Here is a 27,500-nt window from a genome sequence, read left to right as displayed (position 1 = left end):
TGTTGAACGTCTTTGTTCAACTCTTTCTCTCTCTCTCAATTGTTTACCTTAATACTTAGGTTTTTTTTAATGATTTGTATTTTTATTTATTTGTTCGTTTATTTTTTACTGCATCACTCTCACTCTGTTATTTAGCGATGGTTTTTTTTTTTATCATATCTAGTCAAATTTCTACTTATTCCTTTGATTCTTTTTGGCTGTTTATATTTTTCGATTTTAATTATTATATTCAAATCATTTTTTTTTATTTATTTGGTTTACCTACTTAACTTAGAACTGATTAAATCTGCTCTACGACCCTTTTGACGCCTTATGATTCATCTGCGGATCTGTATCACCAGATAATCATCGTGTATCCTAGCCATTTAAGACGTTGTACAAGTACAAATCATTGTTGCACAAACCAAAATATATTTACAAAACTCTTCTTGCGAGCGAGCCCCTTCAATCGGGTCTTTAACCAGGAAATACCACCTCCAAACGAGTAGCTAGAGCCTTCTATAGGCCTCTAAAAGTAGTCCATAACTCCTGCGGACTCGTTAGGATCCATTTAAACAATCCCACCGGCCGTATGTTTTGAGTTGCAAAAAGCAATCAAATAAATAATCGTACGGCAGCACAATAAAGCAACATTCTTTCACCGAAAAACAACCCCCATTTCTCCCATTCGATAGGTGCTTCTCAAAGCGATACGAACGCAAAACCACAAACGTAAACCAGTAGGAACCATAACTTATCTTAACCTGGTGCCAGGGATTTATTGATTTACGGCAATCTGTGGCGCTTGTACAACAAAAACCCGGGCACCGGACCGAGGTGCCTGGCTATCGAGAGTCGATTTACGGGGAATGTTGGGCTGTGAATCAATCTTTACCATCCCAAGAAATACTCTCACGTGCCCTGTGTAGCGTTCTAATTGATTAATGCTTCGATGTAACACACAAATACACACAAGAGTCTCAAGATACAAACAATGTGATGCCGGCGACCAGTGGCATGAAATGGTAGGTGCAGGACGGCCAAAGGGGGGAGGCTATTGACAAGAAATTAAATTCCTTACATTCTGCGTCAAGGAAGACGCCGGACTGGCTGGCAGGCAGGCTGGCCAGCTTCGTGTTCCGGTAGCAAACAACAATCTCCAAGAATCTGGCTACATAGAAGGGCGTGTATGCAAACGGAGGCGCACGCACGTGTATGGTATACGACGCATGACAATGACTGACCCAATTAGGCATGTAACCGATGCGGCAACCAACGGTTAGCTTCTCCCCTTCCTGACTCCCCGACAGTCTAGAGGACGATGAGGATGTGAAAGGAGTGGCACACAGAAAGAAATCCAATACAAACTTACTAAACGCCCTGCAGCAAGAGGCGTGCGGTGCGGTGGGCCACTTGTCATAAATTATGCACTCACCACCACCACTCGGGAGGTTGCGCATCATCCGTTTGGTCAGCTGGTATGCCCGTCGTCGCTGTTGCTGGATTGCGTGTGCATTCCGTTAGCTTCCTAGGGCCAGTTGTCGGTCATTGATTCCGTCGGTCCGGGTCCAGTAGCAACACGGCCACAGGACGGAGTGAGTGTTGAGACCGCAAAACGATAGACAGTGGACTCTCTCCATCTGCCTTCCGGTCTGGTTTGGTTTTCCGTTTTTCATTTCAAACCCCGAACCCCTAGCAAGCGCTGCAGTAGTCATGGCGTAGCGCATGGTGTCTGCAACGCTGAACCCACCACTATCCCAGTAAGCCAGCCACGTTTCGTGTTTGCTGGCATGCTACGTTCACTCACCGCTCCGTGGGGGCAACTTCTCGCCCCTCTCGCCTCTCTGCTGCTCACATCACTGGAGGAGTGGTGGAGCAAAATGGCAAAAATGGCAGAACATCATCGGCACTCGTACATTCAAATTAGTTACAACACCAGTACCAGCCACCAGGCAATGCAAGCAAACGTTGGCCAGTTGGCAGAGCCAGCAAGAGTGGTAGACCGCACAGCGAGTGTGAAGGGCGACGAGATTATTATGCATAAATATTTACCGACTACTCTGGCGTAAAATTGCTTTTGAATATAAAACCCTGCCCTCGCCCAGATGCCCCACCGAACTGCTCTCCAGGCGGATCGAGGGATCGAGCGTTCATTACCTCGAAGAAACCTCGAAGATCCTCGAAGGGCTGGCCATCATAGGACGGGAAAGACACACCAACCGCATGGTATGTACGGAAAGGATTTCTTTGTGATTTGACCGGGATCACCAGGTTGCACCAGAGGACGAGTGACGTGTTTTGCAGGTTGGCAGGTTTATCAATGAAGTGAGAGAGAGAAAGAGTAACTACTGATGCACTCCCGTTGGGTCGACAAGTGTGACAAGAGAGCTTAGAGCAATGTTTACCAAGAGGGGACTTCGTTTTTCTTATGCTTATGCGAGTGTGTAACGAGGGCATGTAGGTCGTGGTTCTTGTGGCAATTCCGCTCAGCCAACGCATACACGATGCTGAGTGTTTTTACGAACGGGTTTTGTATGTTTGGTTTTTATAGCACAACTTGAGTGGAGTTGGTAGGGGGTTTGTTTTGTTTTTAGTAGTAAATCCCCCACCTTAAGATCACCGGGAAATGTGGTTCACCCGTTCGCTGGTTGGCTAGCTGGCTGGTTGGCCTAGTGCTTCGGTATTTAGGATGCGCTTGTCGAGCAGGTGCAGCGCCAGGGTGCGTTTCAAACTTGTTAACAACAACAGTGCAGTACGGTACGGAGTGGTGTAAACATTTGCCCGCCCAAGGATTGAGCGATAACTTCTTGTTAATGTTGGAAACCAGTTTGGGGGGGGGGTTATGGATTTTTTCCGAGACTGAATAACTGAATCAAAATGGAGGCGCCTTCAAATGAAAATCATGTGGAAAAGGCAAATATTTGGAAAAATTGCTTTTTCTTCACCATTTTCCAGCAAGTAAATGAAATGGAAGCAGTGGAATTTCAGGGTTATTATGTGCGTTTTATGTTGTATTATGAATGCCGTTTAATTTAATTATGTAATGATGTGTTTGATTTTTTATTGAATCGATTTTTACATGACACTAGGGAGAGGTCAATATGATTCCGATCTTAGAACATCATCCAAAAAGTTTTTCGCAAGATTTTAGTGTCAATTGAACTTAATTCTCGATCCAAAGCGAAGTTAATACCTTAAATAAATTCGTATGTTTTCCTGTGAGTAGTTTTCGATAAACACAAATTCAAACAAAATTATCACACTCGGTTTTTTCAAATCCGTACGCTTTGCTTATGTTTCTAATATTACAGTTTTTTAGCATCAAAGAATTGGAATTGGACAGTTTCAAAATGATAGGGATAAATCCCTTCTCATGAACTAACGTAAACACCAATTAATCTTAAATGTCAAATAATCCCAAGTGTTGAGAAAAAAGAGGAAAGCAAATTATTATTCCAAAGATATAATAGTGGGATTGATGTGGCGTAATTTAAAAAGCATAAATGGTGATATTCCCTGATTAAGTTGCTACCTAGCTTTTGATTATAAAAATAGATAAAATAATTAACTTAAACGATTTTTTTTTGTCAATTTGGGATACTTCAAATTGATTCCTAATTAATCTTATTAATGCTGGACACTTTGCGTTCTTCAAAACATTTGATCTGCTGAATTAACATCAAATGTGCCGCCACATTGTCTTTGATAGTGAGTAACTATTGAACACTTAAACACATTTTGCGTTGCCATTTGCCAAGATATCGTTTAAAACGTCGGTCGCAGTAGTCTCGATGGATTGCATTGGAAAGCTCCACATTTAGTTCAAATATCATTACTTTGAACTTCAATTAACTGATTAGAAACCGGCTAGAAATCCTACGGTATAGCATTCGGTATCCCAAAAGATGAAAAGAAGCAAATTCGCAATAATCCAATAAGAAATCCATCTACAAAAAAAGGCTCCTTATACAACCTAGACATGGTCGTCGTCGTCGTCCGATGGCAAATGGGGACTCTCTGCTGCCTTAGCCGTATCGCAACTCCACTATCGACAACCCGAATGCTTCCCCTAATGGCCGGCTCTTGAGCATATTACCATCTGCCCGGTGCACCTGTCCATCCTCGCTCAAGTGGCGAACCCGGCAAAGCAAGCAAGCAAACGGTACCATCGGCCATCAGCAGAGGAATGTACACGCCGGCCAACGGTCCTCATCTGCATCTCTGTTGGAATTTTGCAAACCCTGGCAAGCACCGTAAATGAGCATAAAACTGTTTTCATGCAAAGGATGCAGCACGCGGCGTTCATCCCTTTCGCTCGCATCCCCGGTGGCTCCGGTTCTTGTTGGCCTTCGATGTTCTCAATTTAACTTCGCACGAGTGTCCTTCGTGCGCTGCCTGTGCTTCTCCCGCTCCGTTGTGGCCATTTCAGTGGGCCCGATAATGCAGTTTAATGGAAAACTGCACTTGAAACGGAACTGCCTTTTTACTGGCCTGAGCACTGGCCGCCGGTCCATTGAGCATGCCCGCTCGCTCAAAGTTGAAGTGATTCTTTTGCAGAGGAAGATGAGGAGGAACAGGATGCTGCTGGACCATTTAATATCGATATCCAGGCAACTCAACCTGCTAGCGTGTGCTCTCGTGCGAAGGAACAAGAAGTAGTGGCCACACATTTGCTTCCTCAATGATGTTATGGGCCCCAAAAAACCAACCCCTCGGGGGGTTTTGGGTGAACATGTTGTAGCGAAAAATGATTCCGGAAAAACTTTCATCCAGCCTCATCTCAACCATCCATTTCACTCCCTCTTTCACTCTTATTCTCACTTTAAACCATTAGATCCGAGGGGAGGGTGCGGTGGGCCCACTATCGAAAAACCACCGAAAAAGCTGGAAGCACAGCTCATTCTCGGAAACGTTTTCGACGGAGGACCGGACCGGAGATTGGGTCCGAGGTGGTCTATCGACTGGCTGCGTTCCGGGGTCGTACAAGAAAATGGGAAAAGTTTAACATTATTTTCCAACGACCACCACACCCCCGAACTCACATACGGCACTCATTGGGCGCATTGATACGCGATGCATTGGAACTGCCCACGATGCACGAAGCATCTCGTGGGAATCATGTGTGCCTGGGTGTGCCTGTGTGTGCGAGCTGACCTACAGGAGTTTCGTGGGAACTTTTTGAAATGAGGAAATAAAAGCCCCTTAGGCACTTCAAGCAACTTCCGCCTGCCGCCAGGGCACGACGACGAGGGGTCCGCTGGGGAGATTAAGAGATAAAGTTCCTACGACCACCGCACCCATCAATGCTAGTGTGTATGTGTGCAAGTACACACGTACATACACGTACGATTGTAGGGCATTTGCTGTTGGCCGGAACAAGCTGTTTTATAATATGGCCCGGGTGGTCGTGGCGCAATAAAAGTGGAAATAGTCCGAAGCGTCCGAAGAAAATGATTGCATTTGATAAGTTTCGCGGCGCAATTCGGGGCCAGCAGCATCACCACCACCAAGCGGGGAGGTGCATCGTAAAATTTTATCTCCAAGGTGCGCTCTCCGGTCGGATCATACGTCCGAATCGTCGACGGTGAGGAAGCGTCCTGCATGGAGTACTCTCGCTCCCGCTTGTATGTCTGTCCATCTCACTAACCTTTGAGTCTTCTTTTAAGCAATCCATCCCCCGCTCCTATTTTCGGTTGGGACCCGCTGTTTGATAGAGCAGCACTGGGAAGGATGCGATTTTGGGTGGTCCACGCCGGGCTGCACCCCTATGAGAAATTTGGACCCAATGGAGAATGGAGAAAAAACGGAGCGAAAGAACTAGGAAGACTGGGGCATCCTGACGAGCAGTGCAGTAAAGTTTAACGACAACCGTTCTCACCCACTCATCCTACGCCATTCCCTGGAGGGGTGGGATCTTACTGCACCCGGATAGTGCTGGTGCTGGGGGTTTGCACTGCACTAACCTGTGCAGTGTGTGCCGTGGTACCGTAACTAGTGCGCAAACTGTTTGCACTGCCTGGTTGATGGCTTTATCTAGTGTTTCTACCGTTTTTCCTGCTTCCCATCCGCTTCTTGCTTGCTTCGAGTTCGAGCAACGACGAAGTGCAACGAATTCCACTAAACTGTAGCTTGATGGCGGCCAAATTACGGTCGTAACATTGTTCGGTCGTTCTCGTGCTTCGGTTGAGTGATTGAAAGAATACCAGGAGTGGAGGACCAGCTGCTCAGTGATTAGAAGCATGATGGGGGATTGGAATGTTCTTCTTTTCAATTTGGGGGGACCATTTGGGGGTTGAATTGTGTGGCGATAGAGTGAAGATGACGGTTACAGGGAAGATGCCAGCAATAGTTTTGGTTCTTTTGGCAATAATGTGTCTTGTATTGAATAGAACGAAGCACTTTTTAAAAGGGAAAGTGATGGATTTTGTCACAGAATTGTTATGTTTAGCACTGTGATTACCAGTCTTTTGTGATTGCTAGGCAGATTCACCGATGACAATAAATACAAGAGAATATAAGTTCGAGAAGATGACATGATCTCAGTTAATCTCTCTATTCGTAAAATGATCTTTTCAGTAGAATCTCTTATACATTTTGATTAATATCAATTTTGATAATATTTTATCATTCGACAGAGTGTCAACGTTAAGAAATAGCTCCCATGAAGTAATAATGTCGATCTGTCCATTTTCGTCCTATAGGCATAAACAAAAAGAATTATCTAGCACCAAAAAAAGATGTTAAAAGCCGAAGGACGAGTGGATTGACTTGATTTCCTTATTTAAACTCCTAATAACCATTTGTTTTTTTTCCTGAAAATGCCAAATAAATAACCTAACTGTGACGAATGTAATGAAATCGGTTAAAGCTTGAAAGGAAGTAAAGGAGTTTGAAATCCTTCGGTTATTTAGCCGTTTAAATTTACAAATCGTTTACGTTTACAAATCTCCGAAAGTCTGCAATTTCACCGGTTACCGGGCGCCTCCATGTACGGGCGCCTCCATCTACGCTACGGGTACCTACACCATTTCTTTTTCCCAACGTTGCGACCAGTTTTGGAATTGCTTTTACCTCTCTGGCCACGAACACTGGCACCGATAGGGATTTGGTGAAAAAAAAAGCAAGTTTAATAAAGCACCTGAAAATTATGTGGTGAAATGGCCCGCGGACTGTTTGACACTTTCTGGTGTAGAAGCTGTGTGAAGATGGTTAGCTCCATTTGGACTTACGCATGATTTCTCATCAGAGATTATAGAAAAAGGGTAACTTCTACAGTATTGTTACTTTCTTCATAGAAAGTTATGATAGCATAAGTTCTCTATTCTATTTGGCAATACTTTCTGATCGGTTTGAACAACCTTTTGCTATGATATCGTTGATATTGTATCAACTAATTACATTAATGTAGGTCGATATTGTTTGTACTACTTGTAGTTAAATGAACTAACTAGATTAATTAGATTGAAAGCATCATAAGTTATTGATATACAACGATCAATCGAGCACATTCTATCGATTCACAGCAATTGCATTGTTTCACAAAGCTGATCAAAAATGTGTAAGAACTGTAGCAAACTTTCCTTTCTTAATTCCGGTGTTTTATTCTTCTTTCGAATCACCTCACTTACAATTTGCTTCTTCTTTATTTGGCTGTTCGTGCGCGACTCCCCGATGATCGCGCGCTCTCCGCGCACTTCTCTTTCCTTCTTTCTCGTCTCTCTTTCTCGTCTCTCTTTTCCTTCACCCGACATACTTTCCCCTTTTTCAAATAATCCAATTAATTTCAAATAATTCAATGATCGCAGGTAGTGTTTCATAGCATAATTATTACCTCGATAGCACACAACGTTCCTCAAATTAACCTCAATTTCATTGGCAGCATTAGGCTGGCAACTGGAAAATGGGGGGTTTTCCCCAGGAATTTAATTCAGTGCCTCCGACGCAAAAATGATAAAAGACGATTTAATGGCACAACGTTGGGCATCAAATTCCTGTTGTCATCTCAAATTCACGACCGATCCGACAGTCGACGGTCGCCCACGACGACCACCGCCACCACGACACCGTTACCGCGAATGATTACTGACCCGAAGGCGGGTTATGGCGGGTTCGTGTTATAATTACGGTAATTAATTATGCCGCCAAAGGAGCAAGAAAGAGCGAGCGATCCCGTCCTTGTGGTCGTGCCAAGGAGCAGTCAATCCCGCTGCTTCCGCTTCACGCACGCACGTCACCTCGATAACACATGCTGCACCTACGCAGCCGCTTCTTCCGGACAAAGGCACAATGTTCGTACGATAATGAAGGTTCATCTGCAAACATCGGTGACGGTGACGAGCTTATCCTCACTCCAAGGCGTCCACTGGTTTCACCATCACCGAGCGCCGAGCACCGAGCGTTGCTATCCCCCGGAGGACACTAGCAGCCTGCTTGGAAGGTGGAAAACCCGTTCTGCGGTCACCGTTGGTCTAGTTATCTCCTGATGCAAGTATGTTCCAGTGTCCACGTGAATCGAGTCGTGCTGGAGAAGGTGATTATGATGGCTTAAATTATGATATTCAAATAAAACTTCGCTCATCGAATGGGATGTCCGGAAGCCGGGGTGGAGCAGTAGCGAAGCGAGCGAAATCCTTTCACAGAATCTGTGTTTGATTTTGTGGCAAAAGGATTAGGACCTGGTGCTGGCCAGTGGCTCTGAAGTCCATTCATCTGAAGCCTAAACCACCGTCGTGCTCGAGCTCCATCAAGTACATCAAGAAGGCTGGAGTTCTGGTCATCCAACCGCCACTAGGATGACACATATACCACCCTCGATCAGCCGTAAAATATGTACTACCGGAACGGAACGGCAGATAATCTGGATCCTCATTAATCACTCATATACCCGGGGATAGCCGGAAACGACTCCACTCGACCCGTAGGTCCTCGTTCCCTTGGGCTCGTTCCCGCTCGGGAGTGAAAACAAATAAGATAAGTCCCCCACCCCCCCCAAGGGTTCGACCGAGGCTCGCTTGTCGAAGCCCCAGTCCGCCTGCAGGCGGTCGCCAAAGTCACCGAAGAAGAACATGCTCGCAGAAGTTCTCGTGTCTTGTTATCGCATCGTTGGGCATCTCATCCTCTGGACCCGGTCCCCGGCTTCTCGCCCCCCCCCCAAAAAGGCACGCACAGAAGAAAGAAATTAGTCTCCGTAGAGCACATTATTTATATCGCTTTGTATCGAAAAGTGGACAAACGGTCTCCTTCTTCATGTTCTTCCATGGACTTCAGGCCGAACTCTTCCTCTTGCAATGCCAATGCCGAAAGGAGGAGAGACCTTGTAGCATCTTCGTGGCATGTGACAGGCGCCCGAGTGGACAATTTATGGCTTTTCTAGCGAATTATTAAAACAGATAAAGCGCCCTGGCCCTGGCCCTGGCCCTTTCGAAGGTCTCATTCTGATGCTGTCTGTGACGCATAGACCGGTTGCGTAGGAACTTCCGGCCGAGTTTTGACGTGTAAATTGCGATCCCGACAGGACCGGAGAGATAGTCCAGTCGCATCCATTTCTTGTCTTCTGAAGACAATTCGAAAAAGGTGTCGCTGTTGTTTGTTGTGGAAAAACGTGCCGTGAAAACCGGCGTGCCACTTCACCACAATCCTGAGAGACCGTCATCCGTCTACGGTCGGTCCATTGTTGGACGTTTTGTTTTAATTCGATTCAAATTCTAATTCCCCAACACCCCGCCTTTTTTGGGAACACTCTCAACAGGTCCATCTCAAAAAAGGGTCGAGAACCGAACCAAACCAAACCAAACCAAACCAACTTCCAATCCTGGGTGCCCGTTGGACAAACAGTGCGCAGTCCCTCCCTAGCCAGAGAGTGCCAGAGAGTGCCCTGGAGTGTTGACCAAATTATGAAACTAAACCATTTACAATGGCGGTTGGACGGCTTGCAGCGGGGAGTCGTTTGTTGGACCAGTAGAGTGACTGTGAGTTGATGTCCAGTCCCCTCTGTCCTCTGCCGCAGCCTGCCGGTCCCTTGGAACAGGTCGTTACAAACTATCGTCCACCACTGGCCTTTGTTTTCGAACATCGGACCCTCGGTCGATGGAGTTTCTGAGAACAATGGGTCGGGCAGATCGTGTCCATGATTTTGGGGGAGTGGAATCTTGAGGAACCTGGAGGCAGGAACCGGTACGATACATCCGGAAACAAATGATGGACTGGACCGGGCTCAGCGGAGCAGCAGAGCTGAGGTTTGGTAGTCCACACCACCCCCGGAACACCCGGAGGGCCACAATGCGAGGAATCGGACTTAGGGATTAGTTTCTTTTGTCGTGTCGTTGACGTAGTGCGAGGTTCTCTCTACGGTGTTGGTGCTGGTGTCTGTCGGAAGCATGTCTGCCGTAGTACGTATAGTTGCTGAAACTGCCAGGAAGTGAACTGGAACTCCCTGAACACTGTACACTTTGTTCAACTTCCGGTTGCCAGTTCCGAGTAAAGTGAGGCGGAAATTAAAGTTTCTCGGTAATGCAAACGACGATGGATCGAGTCTCTTTACTCAATTGATACAGGTTGAGAATGAAATAAACGAAAAAAATCAGGATTTCATACGCAACCATCCAGTGCAAATTCAGCTCGGGCGTAAAAAGAGCAACTCCGATCGATCTTTAATCCGCCATCGTGCGAAGATGCGGAACATTCGAAACCACCCCCCGGGTGGGGTGTATTAATACCCCTCTGTGCAAATAGCGGTGGTGCAGCAACATTTTCATCTGAATTCATTATTACGCTACGCGAGCGAGTTAACGATTAATGCTACATTAATCACGGTGCTCGCAATGATGCTGGTTGGCTTATTGCTTCCGGGCACTCCCCGAATGAATGCATTCAGCTGGGATGCAATAATATTGCGTCCGAGCAAATATGTGTGTGCGTCATAAGGCGCCGGGCATGCATAATGGAAGGATTGGTTGCCGTAAACAAGGGGCGCGTTATGTGTCGGTGATATTATTTACTGACTGCCGCTTTGCCACACCCCCCCCCCCCCCCCGGGGCGGGCCAGCCAGAGGTGGATAGTTTGTTTTAATATGATAGCTACCATCATCACGCTCTCTTCTCTTTTCGTTTGTTTTTTGTTGTTTTTATTTTGCTGCATTTTTCTCCGGTTTTCGCGGGGGATTTATAAAACTTTTAAACCCCTCAATGGGAGGCTCAGATAGGAATATGGTTGCCATCTGTGTCTGGTTCGTGTTTTGTGCGGTCGCAAAATGTGTGTAGCTGCTTTAATAAAGGCCGCGTCCAGTTAATGGGGGGTACATTTGAGATGAATTGGTGGCGGAATGGAGTGCCATAGGAAACAAGAAAATGCCACAGAAAACAGAAAAATGGCTGAATGAACAGAGTTGCAGAGGGTGCTATGAATCGTCCATTATTAATTGTAAATAAGTAAAAAATTTCCAGAGGGCCAAGAGAGAGAGAGAGAACAAAAATCACATGATAGCGTTACATTTTTAAAATGTCCTATTGATAGCATGATCCGCATTTAATGCAAAACCTCAGCATTTGCTTTTTATGAACATTTATTCAAAACTTATTATCAACAGCTTTATCAATGTACGAATGTCTGTTTATATTTAAAATGCCTTTATTGAAAATTTTTTGATGAAATTGTCTTTATCGTTGTGTTGTTTGACAAGCAATAGGCAAGCAAAAAAAAAAAATTAATCACAATGAGTGCGTTCCATAAGTCATTCGCATCAATAATTTGGATATGGAGCAACAAATTTGTCCCATAACCAATATGAAGTAAACTATTGTGTAACAGTTTAACCCTCGGTTGGGCACCCGGGTACCCGGGTACCCATTTCAAGTTTCAACGAAAAAATGAATCCCTTCCCGTCAATATTTTTTTACGAAACTCCGGATCCCCAAAGTACAACTCATTTCAAGCCGAATTGGCGTTGAAATTGTTTTGATATCTCATATTTAAAGGTAATTATGGCCCGATGAAATTAACACCCGCCCAGTGGCACCCGGGTACCCCATACGTTGGCTATCCACATGGGCTATGTTTATAAACACAAAACTACACTTTTTACCAACATTTATCCATGTTGACGTGTTTATCAATTGTTAATTAGGTAAACTACAATATTTTGATGAAAATTTCATTACGTTTGAGCTTTTCAACGAGCAATAGGAGAAAAATAATAAACTTAGTTTGAAGCCTTTTATGTGCAATTTAAATTATATATTATTTCTCAAACTGATTAAAAATGGTTCTAATAGTGTAATTTTTTTAACATATGAGTAAATTATACACTAATCTTCATCAAAAAGGGTTTAGGCGGCATTTTCGTAGACCACAGAGACAAATATACATGGTGCGTTCAGAAACTAATGAAACTGAATTTTCCTGACGAAACGGTTTGAGATAAGGTATTGAATTTTATACGCCAACATAGAGGCAGGATTTGGCTATTCAACGCACTTTATTTCATTCGGCTATGACAAACTGAAAGAAAATGGGACGATTTTTCGTGAACCATGTTTTTAGTTGATGTAACATCGTAGAACGCCCTCTTTCTATGGACCACTGGTACAGTCCATCGTGGACCTCTTCCTGGCACAGAGCACGCAAACAGAAATGTATGAGGACTTGATGAATTACTGGTACCAACGGAATGTCTATCTGTAGGTCCGGATGATCCGCGCCAGGAAGAAGGTCCGGATGATCCGCGCCAGACCAATGGCCCATAGAAAGGGGACATTCTATGGTGTTCCATCAACTAAAAACAAGTTTCACGAAAAATCGTCCCATTTTCTTTCAGTTGGTCATAGCCGAACGAACTAAAGTGCGATTGATAGCTAAAACCTTCTTCTACCTTATCTTAAAAAAATTAACACGTTATCTCCAACCGTTTTGTCAGAAAAATCTATTCTCATTACGTTCTGAACGCACCATGTGGCAACTGGTCTGATTTCGTAGCTCAATTGTGCCCAATTAATTGAATTGTTTATGACTCAAAAGTGCCTTATGACAATTCAAAACTGATTTATTCGAAGAAATCAATAATTTCAATAACATATTTGCTGGAAAATTCGATCACTTTACGATCTTATTGCTTGCTTTACGACGTACGCGGTAGAGAATAACCGTACGAGGGAGTATCAATGCATTGTGTTGATTATTTTTATTGTTTTTATTGGATTTTGTTGTGATTTTTAAACAAAAATACATTCCGAAGACTCTTAAATTAGTTCTAGAACACCATTTTTATCATAAAACTTATACAAACGATGATACAAGAACATAACAATGCAATGCACATAAGTGGGGTACCCGGGTACCCGGGTGCCCAACGAAGGGGTAAACGCCGGGTGCCCAACCGAGGGTTAAGAGTAAACCAATTGGCTACCCTTCGATTGATTAAAGTGTTCATGGGGTAACGTGAAAGTCGAGAATCGAAATTCCATTACAACCGTAGATCATCAAATATCAAATCCTTTCGGAGGGTTGTGGTCATGGTGGGATTTTGAGGAAGACTGAAAGCAAAAGATGAAACAAACGATTAAAATCATAAGGCAATCGCACCTCCTCTTTAAGTGACTAACGCGCTGCTTTCGAAAAAGCCGTTCAGAAGCTTTATGATGCCAAAGATGTCTTTGTCACGATGTTCATCCAACAGCCGGAAAAAATGCTGCATGAAAAATGTTCCTTCTTGTGGGTTGCGCAAGGCGACAAATCCTGGAAGCAAAACACAGATGGATTGCACTCAATCACCTTTCATCGCTTAGGAATGGGAATCAAATACCTTTGTAGGTGCTTTGAAAGATCAAGACATCGTTCTTGTTGCTTTGGATGTTGATAGAATCCGTTGCCCATACGGAACCTCCTCGACATGCCTGCACGATGAAGAGTTTCGGTTTGCCATCGAGCGTCCGATTGGAAGTGCATTTCTCCACAATATCTCCCTCGAAGCAGTACGTTTTGCCATCACGAGCCATGATTTGATCATTAGCAAGTCCATGGCTCATTATGATGATTATCAAGCAGCTGTTGTCACTGAAATCCTTGTGTGCAACTAAAATCATGAGTAAAGAACACTTTTAACTGTTCATTGTTGGTATTAATTGCGTGCACGTACTGTTATCCATAATGTAGCGCACTTCCTCAGCAGTTTCGTTCGCGCACACATTGAGCGGGTCAACGCGATAAGCTCGAAAAAACCTTTCAATCTTTTCCATATCTTTCTCGCTGCCGGCTCTGTTGTGTGTGGAATCATCAAACTTGTGGTGGTGTAACACCAATACGTATGCTTTCTTGCTTAGATCGTACTTGTCAAGGTGCTTTTCTTCACGGGAATTTCGAACAACACACTCATCTTTAGGCGAGCTGGAATCAACATCACAATCCACGATTGTTAATTTCATTGTTGCTACTTTCCATTTTTTACTAAAAAATGTATTACTTCCTACATTGCACTGGATGAGTCTCCAAGGCCAAGTCTAAAGCAATATCGACTATAAACTCAACAAAGATGGCCGGCCGTAGGCCGTTTTTAACAAATATTTCTTTCAAAGCCAAGCCAAGACTTTCTTTCAAAGCCATTTTTAATTTCAGGAAGTACTATTTTAAGTGTTTTCAACCGAATCGCTCCAACCTCTTTGGGTGATATGTGAATTTGAACTAACCTGGCACAACTATGTCCCCCAGCGCGTAAACAATTCACGCCTTATCCAAGTATTATGATAAGATAAACGTATCTGTGCACCGTGTACGAACACGCTTAGCGTGAGATAAGCGACTTGTATTTCAGCTGCATGTATTGAAACAGATACCATGCAATGTGATATTAAAACGATTCAAATGATAGCGGCGTTACTGGTACAAACCTTTTTTTATCATGATAGATCGTGTAATGATTTCGACAATTAGATAACGCGAGTAATGATTCGATAACGTGTGATTGCACAAGTCCCACCCCGGGGGAGATCGCAGAAATGGAAGAGTTCAATAGAAAATCCGCATGAAGTTGTACTACGGTTGTTATATGTTATTTTACAACAATTAGCAATGGAAACTAAGCGCCTTCAATAGAATTGCACAAACAGCAGCACATGAGAGGTTTCACTAAGCTGTTCAACGAACAAAGAAAAACCAAAGCATTTTTCATCAGTATTGGAATGTTCAACTGCTTCTACCTTCAGGCCGTCATCGGTTTACATTACATACGAGTATTTTATGATTCTTTTTTTATACTGCTTTCTACCTCTTCCAACAATCGAATATCTGATTGCATCCGATTACATCCTAACCATTCGAACAGTGGAACAATGCACCGACTGCCTCCGAGCATTGCATTTACATTTCGCGCTGGAGTATTATCCTCATCATGGTTGTCCAGAACCAGAACATTGACCCAGGGCATCATATCAACAATTTGAAAAGCTTGCACGCACTACCGCGGTATCTATTTCAACATTGCAACGCATCTTCTCTCTCGCTACCGCGACCCGTGTGTTGGTAACTCGATCGAACCATTAAAATATGTGGAAATTACATTTTACCCTTACGCGATGGGATCACGGGAATTATGCGCGACTATCGCGGTACCAACGCACGATTTCCCATGTCGACCTGTGCGGTGCCTGAGTCCTGCCCGTGAGTTGATGAGCCATCGAATGGACCATGTCGAGAGCGCGCTGTAAACTCAATCGAGCGCACGACCATCCAATAACGTTGGACGTTTTGTTCAGCCAGTGCGGATCATCGGTGGCTATGCAACGCACCACCCGTCCCACTCGTGGCCACTCCGCGGCGGCACCCGGGAGTTCAAATCGAGTGGAAATTTTCATTATTACGATCCGCGAGCCCAAGGCCAGGAATTCAGCAGAAAACAGAAAGGCAGCAGGCAGGGTGGCCTTCGAGGTGGGTTAGGTGCAAATCCTAAAGGAATTAGGACGGTTTCATCGGTAGGGTGGCTCCGAGAAATGGAGCGAAAAATGGGGTAGTTCTGCCCATGGGGAGGGCTAGTGGTAAGGGTGGAATGGGGACGATAAGCCGATTTGTAAATTGCACTTTCCGGTTTTCTGCCCAAGCGCCAGCCCAACCATACGCCAGTGAAGGATTAGAAACTGAGCAGAGTTTTCGGCGCTGACGTGAATCGTTGGGGCCGGCGGCGCCGAGGCGCAGAGATTCGGTTAGCGATGTTTGGCCCGATTTTGGGTTGGCCGCAAGCGATGGCCATGAGTGTGTGCGCGTGGTGGACGGGTTTGACCGCAATGAAATATGGATTTGGAAGTAGAGAGTGAATTTTCGGTGATTAGGATGCTGATGATTGAGACAGCGCTGGATTCTGTCGGTCATTGATGATTGAGAAGCGATATTTCGTCCTTTTTGGAGCCACTTGATTGTATCAATGTCAGCATATTTTTAACGTTTTCTTTGGAAAATTATATCTTTCATGATTCGTAGGGAAAAGGATTAAATATTAGGATAGTTTTTCTAGCTTTCAGATGCATGAAATCAGGACCTCGGGCGATGTTGTCCAACAATTGATAAACTTTTTGTTTAAATTTGTCATTTGTTTTATCGATGCGTTTCACTCGCTTCTAGATATTGCTTTCTCTGCATCTGTTCGACTATTTATATTGACTGAATACATTGTGGTGCTTTTGTTTTGTTAGCACTTAGCTAAAAAGTTGTCTATTTTTTTTACATAATGAATAATAGGACATCCTATGGGGTTTTCTTCTTATGATCTCATCCATTATAGTCGCAGAACGTATGGAAAGTGCATATAGAGTTGAGGCCGGCAGGCAAACACTAATCAAATTAAAAGAAAACTAAACTTTTTTTCTGAACTTTTTTATGTGTTTTTTTCCACAAAATTCGTATTTCATCGTATTGTATGCCCCAGATTCCAAGGCTTGTATCGACCACCTAAACATATTGCCATTATATGCGCAATAACTTTGCTTCCAATGGACCAAGTGCCATGAAATTTGGACTGAAAGTTCCTGAAAGATGCACCTTTCAAACAAAACTACATACATTAAGATAGCGCCATCGCAAAATTTCCTTTGGAAAAAGTCCTGTTTACTTTGCGATAGACTATGTAGTTCAGTTTATTATACATAAAGCAGTGTAATGTCCTTTTGCGTGAAGATTTTTGGATTCTATTTATGCCTCGCTACACAGCATGTAATCTATTTGATTGGAAACGATACTTATTGTCTTCAGCCTTCGCCGACATTGATTTTAAACGTTTTACGCAGATTATATGCTCGCGAGCTGCGCGCTTAAACCATACGAATGCTCATTAATCACAGAACGACGCAAATCATGAGCTTCCCACACAAAGAACTAGCAACCGATGAGACATAATCCAATTACCATTCCCAGGATTCCGTCCTGGGAACGCTCACAAACCACTTCATGCAATTATTTTTTTCCCCCATCACAAAACTTAAAAACCAAAGCATCGGTAAACCTCGGTCGCTCCATCGGTGGAAAATTAGGAAAACCCACAACCACCGACCCACAACACACAAACACAAACCGTTTCCGTTCTTTCCAGTAAATCACGACATAAAAGCGGCCAAATCGGAAAATCGAATCAGAGCCGCATCTCGCCTCGGCTCAATCAAACAGCAGCAACCGAAGCAGCAGCCGGAACAGCAGCCTAACACAACATACACTCCACTGAACCGAGGGAGTGACTCGTAATTATGTTTCGGTAGATTTTCGGTAGCTACCAAGAAAGAAGCCACCGAAAAAGCATTCGAGCAAAGCCGAACGGGACGCAGACATCTCGTGCTAGGTGGGTGGCGGTTGCTTAAAACCTATTTTCCCGCTCTACGCGCTGCGGTGCCAAACGAGCAAAAGCTAATAAGCGAATGTTCCGTCGTCCTGGTGGTCGCTTCTAGGATCGCGAGCAGCCAGCACACATCAACCGGCGGTACCCAAAGAGCGGTAGATCAAAGGGAAAATCGAACGCCGGAATGGTGCGTTCGTGGGGTGCAGAAGAAGATCATTAAGAAGGGGCCTGCTTTCGCAGTTCCAGCGAATTCACAGTTCGCTCGCTGTGGAACCACATACACCTCTCCTGCCCTGCGAGAAGTGGGAATTAAATTCAATTCTAAGCGCTAAGCCCATTTGCCGCCGCTTAGAACCACCTCCAAGTGTGTGAGATGTGAGTGTGGTCTTTAACGTCGATCGCTGGTTGGAGCGCCGGTTGTATCAACATGAAAGGCGTGTTGTGTATGTGTTTGCGCTGCACACTCTCAGGATGCCACTTTTTCCTTCCGCTCCGCCGAACAATCCTTGTTAATCATTTGAAAATGTTTACATTTAATCAATTCCCAGATTGGAAAACCAATTACAGATGGTGTGGCGCTCTAGTGAGCCGCAGCCGGATGCTTTCCCTTGAAACAAAAATGATTCTGCTCACAGCTCGCAAGCTCAGCTCAGCTCAGGGGACTAACATTCCGCCCCCGGGGAGGTTTATGCGGTGGCAGCTGAGGAGAGGTCTGTGTGCTGAAGAGGACGCCATGAAAGGGGTCGTTTGTTGATGTTGATGTGAATGTTTGCGGAGAATCTCGGAACCGGGGGTTTGAGGCACCAATGAAGGGTTTACATTCATATGTTTTAATGAGCGCCGAGTGCCGGTCAATTGTTATCCGGGATCGAACGATTGGCTACCGGCTATTGCACGCTGGGAATTAAAATTCCGACAACTCAGCTACCCCATTGAATGAGTTCGCTTTGAATGCATAGCTGCATCGTTGCTGTCAAGTAACTGCACGCCATGATGAAGCACTTGATTTGAGCCTTTCTACGAGTACGCGACATAAAGAGGGGATTGCCAATGAGTTTACCATTGTGCACTCTCGACTCGACTGCCGGGGTGCTTGACTGGAAAATGGCGGAAAACAATCCGGCAACTGCAATGCACTCGCGCATGGAGTTTGCTGATGATGTGCACTTTACCTTTCGCGCACAGCTCATTTGCGCGTAAATTAGGACTCAATCCCGGAGCAGGGGTGATAAGTGATACAAAGAATCCGTGGAACTGTGCACTGCTGTTGGAATGCTGCACTCGGGATGAGTTAGTTTGCAAATGAGCTGCTGTGGAATGGTTGCACGTTGGGGCCATTGTACGTTAGGTGGAATGCTGACGAGATTTGCAGTGATTGCATTGTTCTGAGTTTTGCGCTGGAATGTGGTACGAGTGTGCAGTATTTATTGTTTTTCCAGCACTCTATCAGAACAGATGAGAATAGCTACCAGGAAACTACACTTTGATAATGATATAGGGTTGAAAGTGCGCTTCATAAGGATCTTATTTGTTGCGCTTAAATGTTCACAATCTGTTGTCAAACAATAGAGTTGTAGCATATTCTACAAGCAATCTAAAAATCATTCAAGGTGCAAAACGTTTATCACTAGTTTTTCCCAAAATATTCTAACAGATTTAAGTTTTCTTCGTTACACGGAACTGCTCATTATTGCATAGCTGTGCCATGTATGTTTGGATATTTTTTTTAGGAAAGTGTGATAATTTTTCAAATAACATTCAATCATATTTTCTAATAATAGATTTAGTTTTAGTTATATAGTCACAAACTACCGATTATCACCAACATATGGCGGTACCTTTTTTTTCTAGTTTAGAACGATTCCAAATGATCACCAAATGAATGATATGGGGAATATATTATCAATTTACGATCGTATAAAATAAACAATCTATCCAATTTTACAAAGAATGAACAAAATATTTAAATGTTAAATGGCTTGCTTATCAAAGTACTTTTCTCAAACATGCTAATAACATCCTAGATAATCTGCCGGATAAACTGGTTAAAGTTATGCCAAAGCTCAATCTAACGCAAGCAACCAGTAGTTAAAGTTCCCAAAATGCCTAATAAACTGCACCACAATAGCAAACAAATGGTTAAGAAGCTTTCTGTAATGACTGCCTCTTCATTGTCGCCTCTCAATACACCTCTAAATCACTGCTTTACACGGGGTTTGTAAGGCGCTTTGAGGCTTGATGAATTCCATTAATTTAATTGGATTGGTTTGGTCGAATAACGACAATCTATAGACACCTAGCAACCACCGGGCGGAGGAAGCACCCCCAGGTGCTAGCAAACTCTCCTCGGTTGACATTCGACGGTCGTCCCTTTTCTTCCTTTACAAAACCCACGACATTGCAGCGCCATCAAACAGTATTGTCAAGTTCAAGGGCATCATTAACATTTTCCCATGTGCTAAATGAACCCAGCACAACAACGACGACGGTAAAGGCTTGAGGTACTTGGCGAACGATATTCTTCGACGGAAGTTAAGAGCCTACCACCGTGCCATGCCACCATTGGAATGGCGAAGGATTTTACGCGCAATAACAACGGAACATGGTCCGGGATTCGATGTACGTCCCATGGCTCGACGCCCAGCCCTTATGGGATGGCATCGTCTCAATCCTTTTCCACAGCTCGCCCCCGGGATTTGCCCCCCCCCCTCCCCCGGAGTGCGCTGAAATGGTGCCACTGTCGAGGACTTCACCTCACCCTCGTGCCCCGTGCCTGCCCCGTGAAAATGAATAGTTCAATGAGGCCTCCCGGTCTGGCCAGGCTCGGTGGCTGTGCGGAGGGCTTTCTCGCTTCCCTGGCCCGGGACTTAACGCTCAAACCCTTTCTCTGTGTATGTGTTTGTGTGCGCGGTAAGCAATGGAGAGAGGAAGAGCGGCCTGGTAAGTTTATGTTGTTTGAGAATGTTTATTAAAATATGAACCTCCTGCGGTGCTTTTGACTGTGCGAGCGCTCGACTCGACTCGACTCAAACTCGACGACCGTTGTGACCGCCTGGTGTGTCGTGTCCTGTGTTGGGAAATTTAAACCGGAAAAGCACCGTGCGAGTGAGTGAGAAGGAGAGTATAGGCGACACAAGGCGTTGTGTATTCAACCCCTTTTCGTAGAGGTGAAGGGCGTTTGTTTGCGAGAACCCTAGAAAGGAAGCCGTGAGGGACAAGGAATGTCGGCAGAAAAAAGAGGGTACTAGCGAATCGGTATATCGGCGTCTCGGTGGTTTGGAAAAGGGCCGGCACAACGGCACATGAATGCAAATATTATGACATCGATTGTAATAACCATTAGCGGGAACACAAAGGAAGTTATGTTTGCGAAGCGATAGCAGAGCGAAGGCGCCCACTGGTTCGAAGCTGCAGTTGTATGAGATGTTCCCGGGAGTTAACCGGAGGGGTGGGGATCGAGATGGGGGATTGGTCAGACGCCAACCGAGGGCTTGTAATTTTGAGAAGGGGGCTTTCCGACTCACTGTTAAATCTTCAAAGGCAGCCAGCCAGCAAGCAAGCAAAGGGAATCTCCGTAAGAGCGGATACACCGAAATGGTGGACTTAAAAAGTGCCGCAAGCGAGTTTATCTTTACCGTACAGAGGTATTACATTCTGGGTTGATGAACTGGAACCACGTGGGGCAATTCATGCATGATGTTTCTATTTCCACAGAGCAAAGACCAGTACAATGTTATCTATTTAATGTGGGGTGTAACATCCTAGTGGGATCGTATGGAAATGGGAACGTAGTGATGTTGAAGGCGGGTTCTTACAATCCGCACTCGATAAGCTAGCATCGGGAGTTAATCTGCTAAAAGGCTTCTTCTGTTGATCAAGAAGCGACGTGAACGTAATTGAACGAGTTCTAGCTTCTCTCGGAGACTCTTTATTTATCTCTGAATAGCGTTTGGCCCAGTTCTTGATGCTTTTAAATCACATTCCCTTGGCTACGTGTGATCTGAGTATCTAAAAGACATCCAGAGACATCTTACGCTAACGAAGTAAACAGAGAGAGGGAGGGAGAGGGCATCTCTTCATATCAATCTACTTCAGAAAGTGCTTACAATATCCCGATGGTTCGCTAAGGACCTGCTGCTGCCCTTGAAAAGAAGTTAATCATTGTAGAAATGTGGCAATTCGGAGCTTGACCGTTTTCACTTGTTGCCGTACGAGTGGCCACGCGCCGGAAGCCCTACACAGGTGTGACAGCAAATAGCGTTGATGGCCCCTGGTTACTCCACTCCATCGAGAGGACACGCCGAGAGAGAGAGAGAGAGGCTTTTATCTTTTAGCCAACCAGAGCAGCGCACAGAGGACGTGCAGTGGGTGTTAAATGAAGACCTCTGACAGGCACACACGGCGAAAGGTCTATCACGGTGTGTCCATTCGTGGTCCATACTCGTACACTGCTGTTGTTGCTGTTGTTGTTGTTGTTGTTACAGGCTGCGGCTGTTGGCATCGTGCTGAAAGCCTAATGCAAGGCTCACAACGTGCAATCCTTGCGGTGCTGGATGGATGCTCCGCTTTGCACAACAGCTGCATTGAACAGCAGGAGTAGCTGCTAGCCAGAAGCTAGTGCCATCAGCCTGCACATGATGATTGGAAAATTAATTAATTAACTTCCAGTAGCAGCAGCAGCAGCAGCAGCGCAGGGCACAGCCAGCTGCACGGCCACAGTCTATGCCCGGTGGAAGTACACCCCAAACCATCGGCACAGCACACCTTTTCGGGCGTTCCGCTTTCCTAGCCACCATTTACCAGATAGTTTCATTAATGTGGCGATCCGGTTCGGGGCCTATTTTGGGCCAGGAAAGATCTATGGCAAACGGTGGCTATCGAGGCTTGGTTCGAGGCAAGCCAGCGTGCGACCACTGAATGAGCTATCTGATTTATGGAAGTTCATTCTGAAATTCATTTGCGGCAAGGGGAGCATAAGCGCGAACCAGTGCGCATCGCCACGCACCGGGGCAACATAATTCACGCAGTGTAGAGGGAGAGCATTAGTCTATGAATCAATCACGCCAGCAATGCTTAGTGAGAGCTAGACCAGATATCTAGTGATCGCTAATGGTGATGATAGGGAATTGATTTTAATGTTCTTCGATTACTTCGCTTTTGCGTCGGGCTGGCTGGCTAGCGGACTGTTCCAAGCGTTAGTTTATCTTGCTTACCTTGTTTGTAGTAGCGGCGATTACTGCTTCATGGAAGCTGAACCGTTTAAACTGTGAGCAGTGAATTTTACCCACGTCACACCTCAGCTCACGGCTCACGAAAGGATCTGCAAAAAGAAAAAGCAGAAAACGGAACGATTATCACAACGATGATCCAACAGTTTTCGGCTGTCTTGATGAGAAAAGACAACAGAGTCAGTTGCCGGTTCCGATCACTCGGTTCCTTGTCACCTCCAGGGCGCTACGCTTGGATGCCATCGCCTTTCCTTCATGGCAATCAATAACGGAGTAAGGCAGTGGCGGATTTGGCAGCATCGGTTCGAGACGGTGACCCAAGTGGTCACGGTTCTGTTCGTCGCTCAAGAGAAACTCGAGCTCAAGAGGAAAAAAAAAACATCAGAGAGAGTTCAATCGGCTGTGAGCTAAGGTAAACAGTTTATCCAATCCCTCGCCGGTGGTGATATCGTTGTAGAAGTGTTCCGATGTGTTTGGATTCGTTGTCACTACCAGAAGGAGGAGGAGGACGAGGAGGAGATGTGAGAGTGTTATGGTTTATAGGGTATTGATTTCAATTTTATCAATTTTCATTTCAGTTCTCGTGTTACTCCAGACAGTGAAGATTCGCCGAAGTTCGTCGCATATCTCTTCACGTTCGATTCTAGATTCTCCTTGCTGGTCCAGTTGTTCAAACCAAAAGCCCCTCCCAAAAGGGACACAGTCGATGAAAGGTCTAACGTTTGGTTTCTCTCAACACTCTCCCCTCTTCAAGATGTTGTCCCGCAATCGTTGTTGACCGCACGGCGATCAGCGGCCGTCGGCGTACCAGAGAAATGGCAGCGATATAAATCAGGACCGAGCACCGACACGCTGGACCTACTGGACCGCAGAACGAGGAATATCAGGAGAGACGAAGTCGAAGTCCACGAAACAAATTTATAGCTCTGCGTTGCCCTGCAGCAGCAGGATGAGTTGCAGATTGCCAGAGAAGAGTTGGGTGTCCTGTGGCGAGAGTAGAGTGCCAAACAAACAAAAGAAGATGGCCACAGAGAAAGGAAAACATGTGTCCTATAGATGTCACGATGGTTTAATTGGTGATGAGATGAGGTGGGATCGTAGGGGGGGGGGGGGGGGACCGCCAGTGGTTGGTCTGTTATTGATAGCGTGGAGTTTGTGTTTGTTTCGCTGGATCGCTCATCGTATATTATCGCGTTGACAAGTGGGTTGCGTTGACGGGAAGCAGGGCCAGCATGTCGATTAGGGTTCTTAATTAACAGACAAATCATTGACTTGGGGTTCGCTTCTAATAGTGGTCTGCCTAATGTTTGTTTTTTTTTGTGCATGTTTCGATCACTCAAGCCACTGATATTTGTTCTGCTTTCCAGCATTTAAATACATTTGCAAAGCATTAATTTATTTTTTTGAATTACCCAAAATTCCACAGCCTGAAAGATAAATATAACTGGCTCCTCTGCTAGCCGCCGCTAGCAGTTGCGGTGCCATAATGATTTCCTCATTAATCATGCCAAACGCTAATACGCAAACCAACGGCGCCCCACCCTCAAAAAGTCCATCGTGAAGGGTCATGAAGTGGAGCAGCGGAGAGCTTTGCTGGAATGGAATGCTGGAGCCCTCGCGCCCAGGCTGGCTGGCTAAAATGGTGTTTTGTGTTTTGTGGTTTTTTCACGCAATCCTTCAGACTCTCAGACTCATGGAGAGCGCCCCCCCCCACCCCTCGTGCAAACACCTTGACCTCTGCTCTTGGCCGACGTGGTACGACACCAACGCCCTTCCTTTTTTGTGGCCAAAACGATACATTCTGCAGGGGAAGGCACGGGATGATGATGCTTTGCGGACGAGAGAGATGAATGTGCAGCGTTCCGTCATGTATGGCAGCATATTCGCACGATCAAACAACGCTAAACTTTGGGGAAGGGGATGCGCTGGAAACCGCCACGCCAGCCACGAAAGGGAAGGGGAAAGGCATGGAAGGTGGAGGGCATTCCGCAACGGTGAGCATAAGCAGCCTCAAGCGCTGCTAATGGCGGTGGTGATAACATTCATATCGCAAATTAAATTTTTCGTCGGCTAATGATATTGTAGCGAGTGCTTCCCGGAGGGGGGGGGGGGGGCGGTGGTAATCAGGTACCACAAGAGAGGTGGCAGAGAGAAGGCGATGTGCTTGGGAATGTTAATGCTTTTTTTGAAGCTGGAAGCATGGAAGAGGGTGCAGAAGATTTTCGTGAATAAAGAGTGTTGGGAAGGATTTGTGTACTTTGAAAACTCATTTTACATTAAACGATGGATCAACAAGAAACGTGTAATTTAGCCAAATCTGTAGCATATCGTGACCAGGGCCAGGTTTTTTTTATTATTATTTAAAGAGAAACTTTGAGCCATTGCTCTAATTTTCTACTAAAATGTGATCAGGAAAGTTAAAGAACTCTGCAGCATCTAGGACTAGTATAAATGAACAAACATCAAGTAAGTAACAGGGATCTTCTATATTCATATAAATGTTAGAACCGATATTGTGTATAGAAAATTAGATTTAAAGGCGTGAAAAAGAATCAAACCTTTTTAAGGTGACTGAAGTGCATCGACAGCAAAAATCACTTAGCGTGCGGTGGAAAATCCCTTACAGCACTTCAACTTCAATGCCTTGTGGTAACATTATTGTTCGCCAGAGAAAAAAAAAACAACATCCGTAGTTAATTGGGAACGATTGTAAAATATTTTCAAACACCTTCCAGCAATACACATTTCCTCTCGATCCCAAAATGGACGTGACGGTGTTGGTGTTGAAAAAAAAAGATCCTTTCGTCACAGGCGACCCAGTACAAAAATGCCAAGACAGCACAATACTCCGTAAGTGATTGGTATAGGCCCGCACCGGGTTCTGGAGGCAACATTTATGTTCCAAAAAAAAGTTAATGGACGCCCCTTAATATGGGGTAGGGTAGGTCCTTGAAACAATTGGACCGAATTCGGGGGTGTCGAATATTCCGCATCCCGATAAAACCGGCCTTTGAACATGGCCCATTGATCAGATCCTGGGTTCCATTTCGGGGCGCGCGGGAGAGTGAGAAAATCGAAAATCTTTCGAGTGGTCGTTCGGCCACCAGGAGGGGGCATTCGCAGGAAATCAATTAATCTTTCGGCAAACTTTTGATTGTTGATGTGGCCCCGGGGCCCAGGGAATGGAGAGTCTTTGGTTTTTGCCGAAGTTCTTTTCTTTTGTCCAACATACCCCAAAGGTCCACTGCGTGTGGTCCGTTGGTTCATTTAATTTTCCCTTTTGGGGGGGTTTTGTTTGTAGGTCAAGTGGTGGAAGAGTTTTAGGTGAGTTGTCCTCGCCAATAGAAGTGAAGGAGCAGTTGCTTTAGTTTTAGAAAAGGCCGCCCATTTGTTGCAACAACATTTTGCCCTTAATTTCCAAATCGAATGCATATTTTTCATACGCCATCGAACTGTTTTCGATCACATAAATGCAACATTTAGAGCTGAAATCAATACGCCTCGTTCAACCAAATGTCCTATTTGCATTCCTCGATCTTTGCAGAGCCTTTAAAAAGCACCAGGGACCACAAACGCAAAGCTGTCCGGAATCCCTGGAATCAAACCGGCAACCGAGCAGCATTCCGAAATCACGGTACCACACGAACCGGACCATACCAGCACGCAGTCTCGTGCAATGATTGCCAGTGTTTGACGAACGACACCCCGATGCCTGGCCATTCCGGGATCGCGTTGGTATCGCGAATACCAGCGGCCTTCTGTACCGTGGCATCAACAACCGTACGGCAATCACGGCAATGTGGCATCGTGGTCCGTCCGTGCGCACGATGCATCCTTTCCAATGAACGATGCTTCGCCGATCAGAAACCGTCCGTTCGGAGTGCTCGTTAAACTAATTAATATTCATGATGTAAAATGGCTTCGAAGGGACCACCACGGGCTCCCCGTGATGCGGACACAACCGAACACACGACACGACGCGACGAATCTGTTTGATTTGGATACATTTTTTTCTTCTGTCTTCTCTGTGGCGCTTCGGCGTCATCGTACGGGGTACTGATGTTCCAGCAGCGTCGACATCCATCGTCCTGATCGTGTGGCATCAATCCTCGATGTCACAGGGCTCCTCGTTGTGTCATCGTTGAACCACGGAATGGTCGTGGCCGTGGATGGTCAGCTTCCGCACTTTTTACCCTTTTGGGAGCGTACAGACCTGGTAGCCCTGGCAGTAGCAGCAGCAGCAGCCCCTAATTGCCTTCCCGGTCCGAATGGTGTGATGATGCTGAGCTGCTGTCCAGAGTCATTGGTTCCCTCTCCTCCGGTGCATATTTTGCTGGCAGCTGGCAGCTCGAGTTGGTCGAGAGCGAAGCAGAAATCAATGCCCAATGTGGTCGGCCAAGGGGTGGGTTTCGGGGGTAGCCGGGATTGCATTTTATCGAAGTGGAAATAACTTGATTAACTTAATTGAATTGAAATCGATAGACGGTTA

General features: G+C 45.3%; 2 protein-coding genes across 2 annotated transcripts in view; both read right to left on the bottom strand.

Annotated features, from left to right (window-relative positions):
• Positions 1 to 27,500, bottom strand: part of LOC126577532 (uncharacterized) — a 269,650-nt gene that overhangs the window by 209,178 nt on the left and 32,972 nt on the right. The window contains exon 2 of the mRNA XM_050239212.1: positions 22,997 to 23,103. The gene's annotated coding sequence lies outside the window, so the exon portion shown is untranslated. The remainder of the gene's footprint in view (positions 1 to 22,996; positions 23,104 to 27,500) is intronic.
• Positions 13,265 to 14,572, bottom strand: LOC126574356 (caspase-7-like). Its single transcript, XM_050234499.1, has 5 exons — positions 14,433 to 14,572; positions 14,109 to 14,356; positions 13,776 to 14,045; positions 13,576 to 13,708; positions 13,265 to 13,506 (listed from the first exon to the last, which is right to left on the bottom strand). Exons 1-5 carry the CDS (start codon positions 14,570 to 14,572, stop codon positions 13,437 to 13,439), a joined length of 861 nt encoding a protein of 286 aa, XP_050090456.1. The 3' UTR covers positions 13,265 to 13,436.

This window comes from Anopheles aquasalis, chromosome 3 (assembly GCF_943734665.1).
Source record: "Anopheles aquasalis chromosome 3, idAnoAquaMG_Q_19, whole genome shotgun sequence".
Taxonomy (NCBI): domain Eukaryota; kingdom Metazoa; phylum Arthropoda; class Insecta; order Diptera; family Culicidae; genus Anopheles; species Anopheles aquasalis.
The sequence above is the reverse complement of the archived record's forward strand: the minus strand, read 5'-3'. Positions and strand labels throughout refer to the sequence as shown.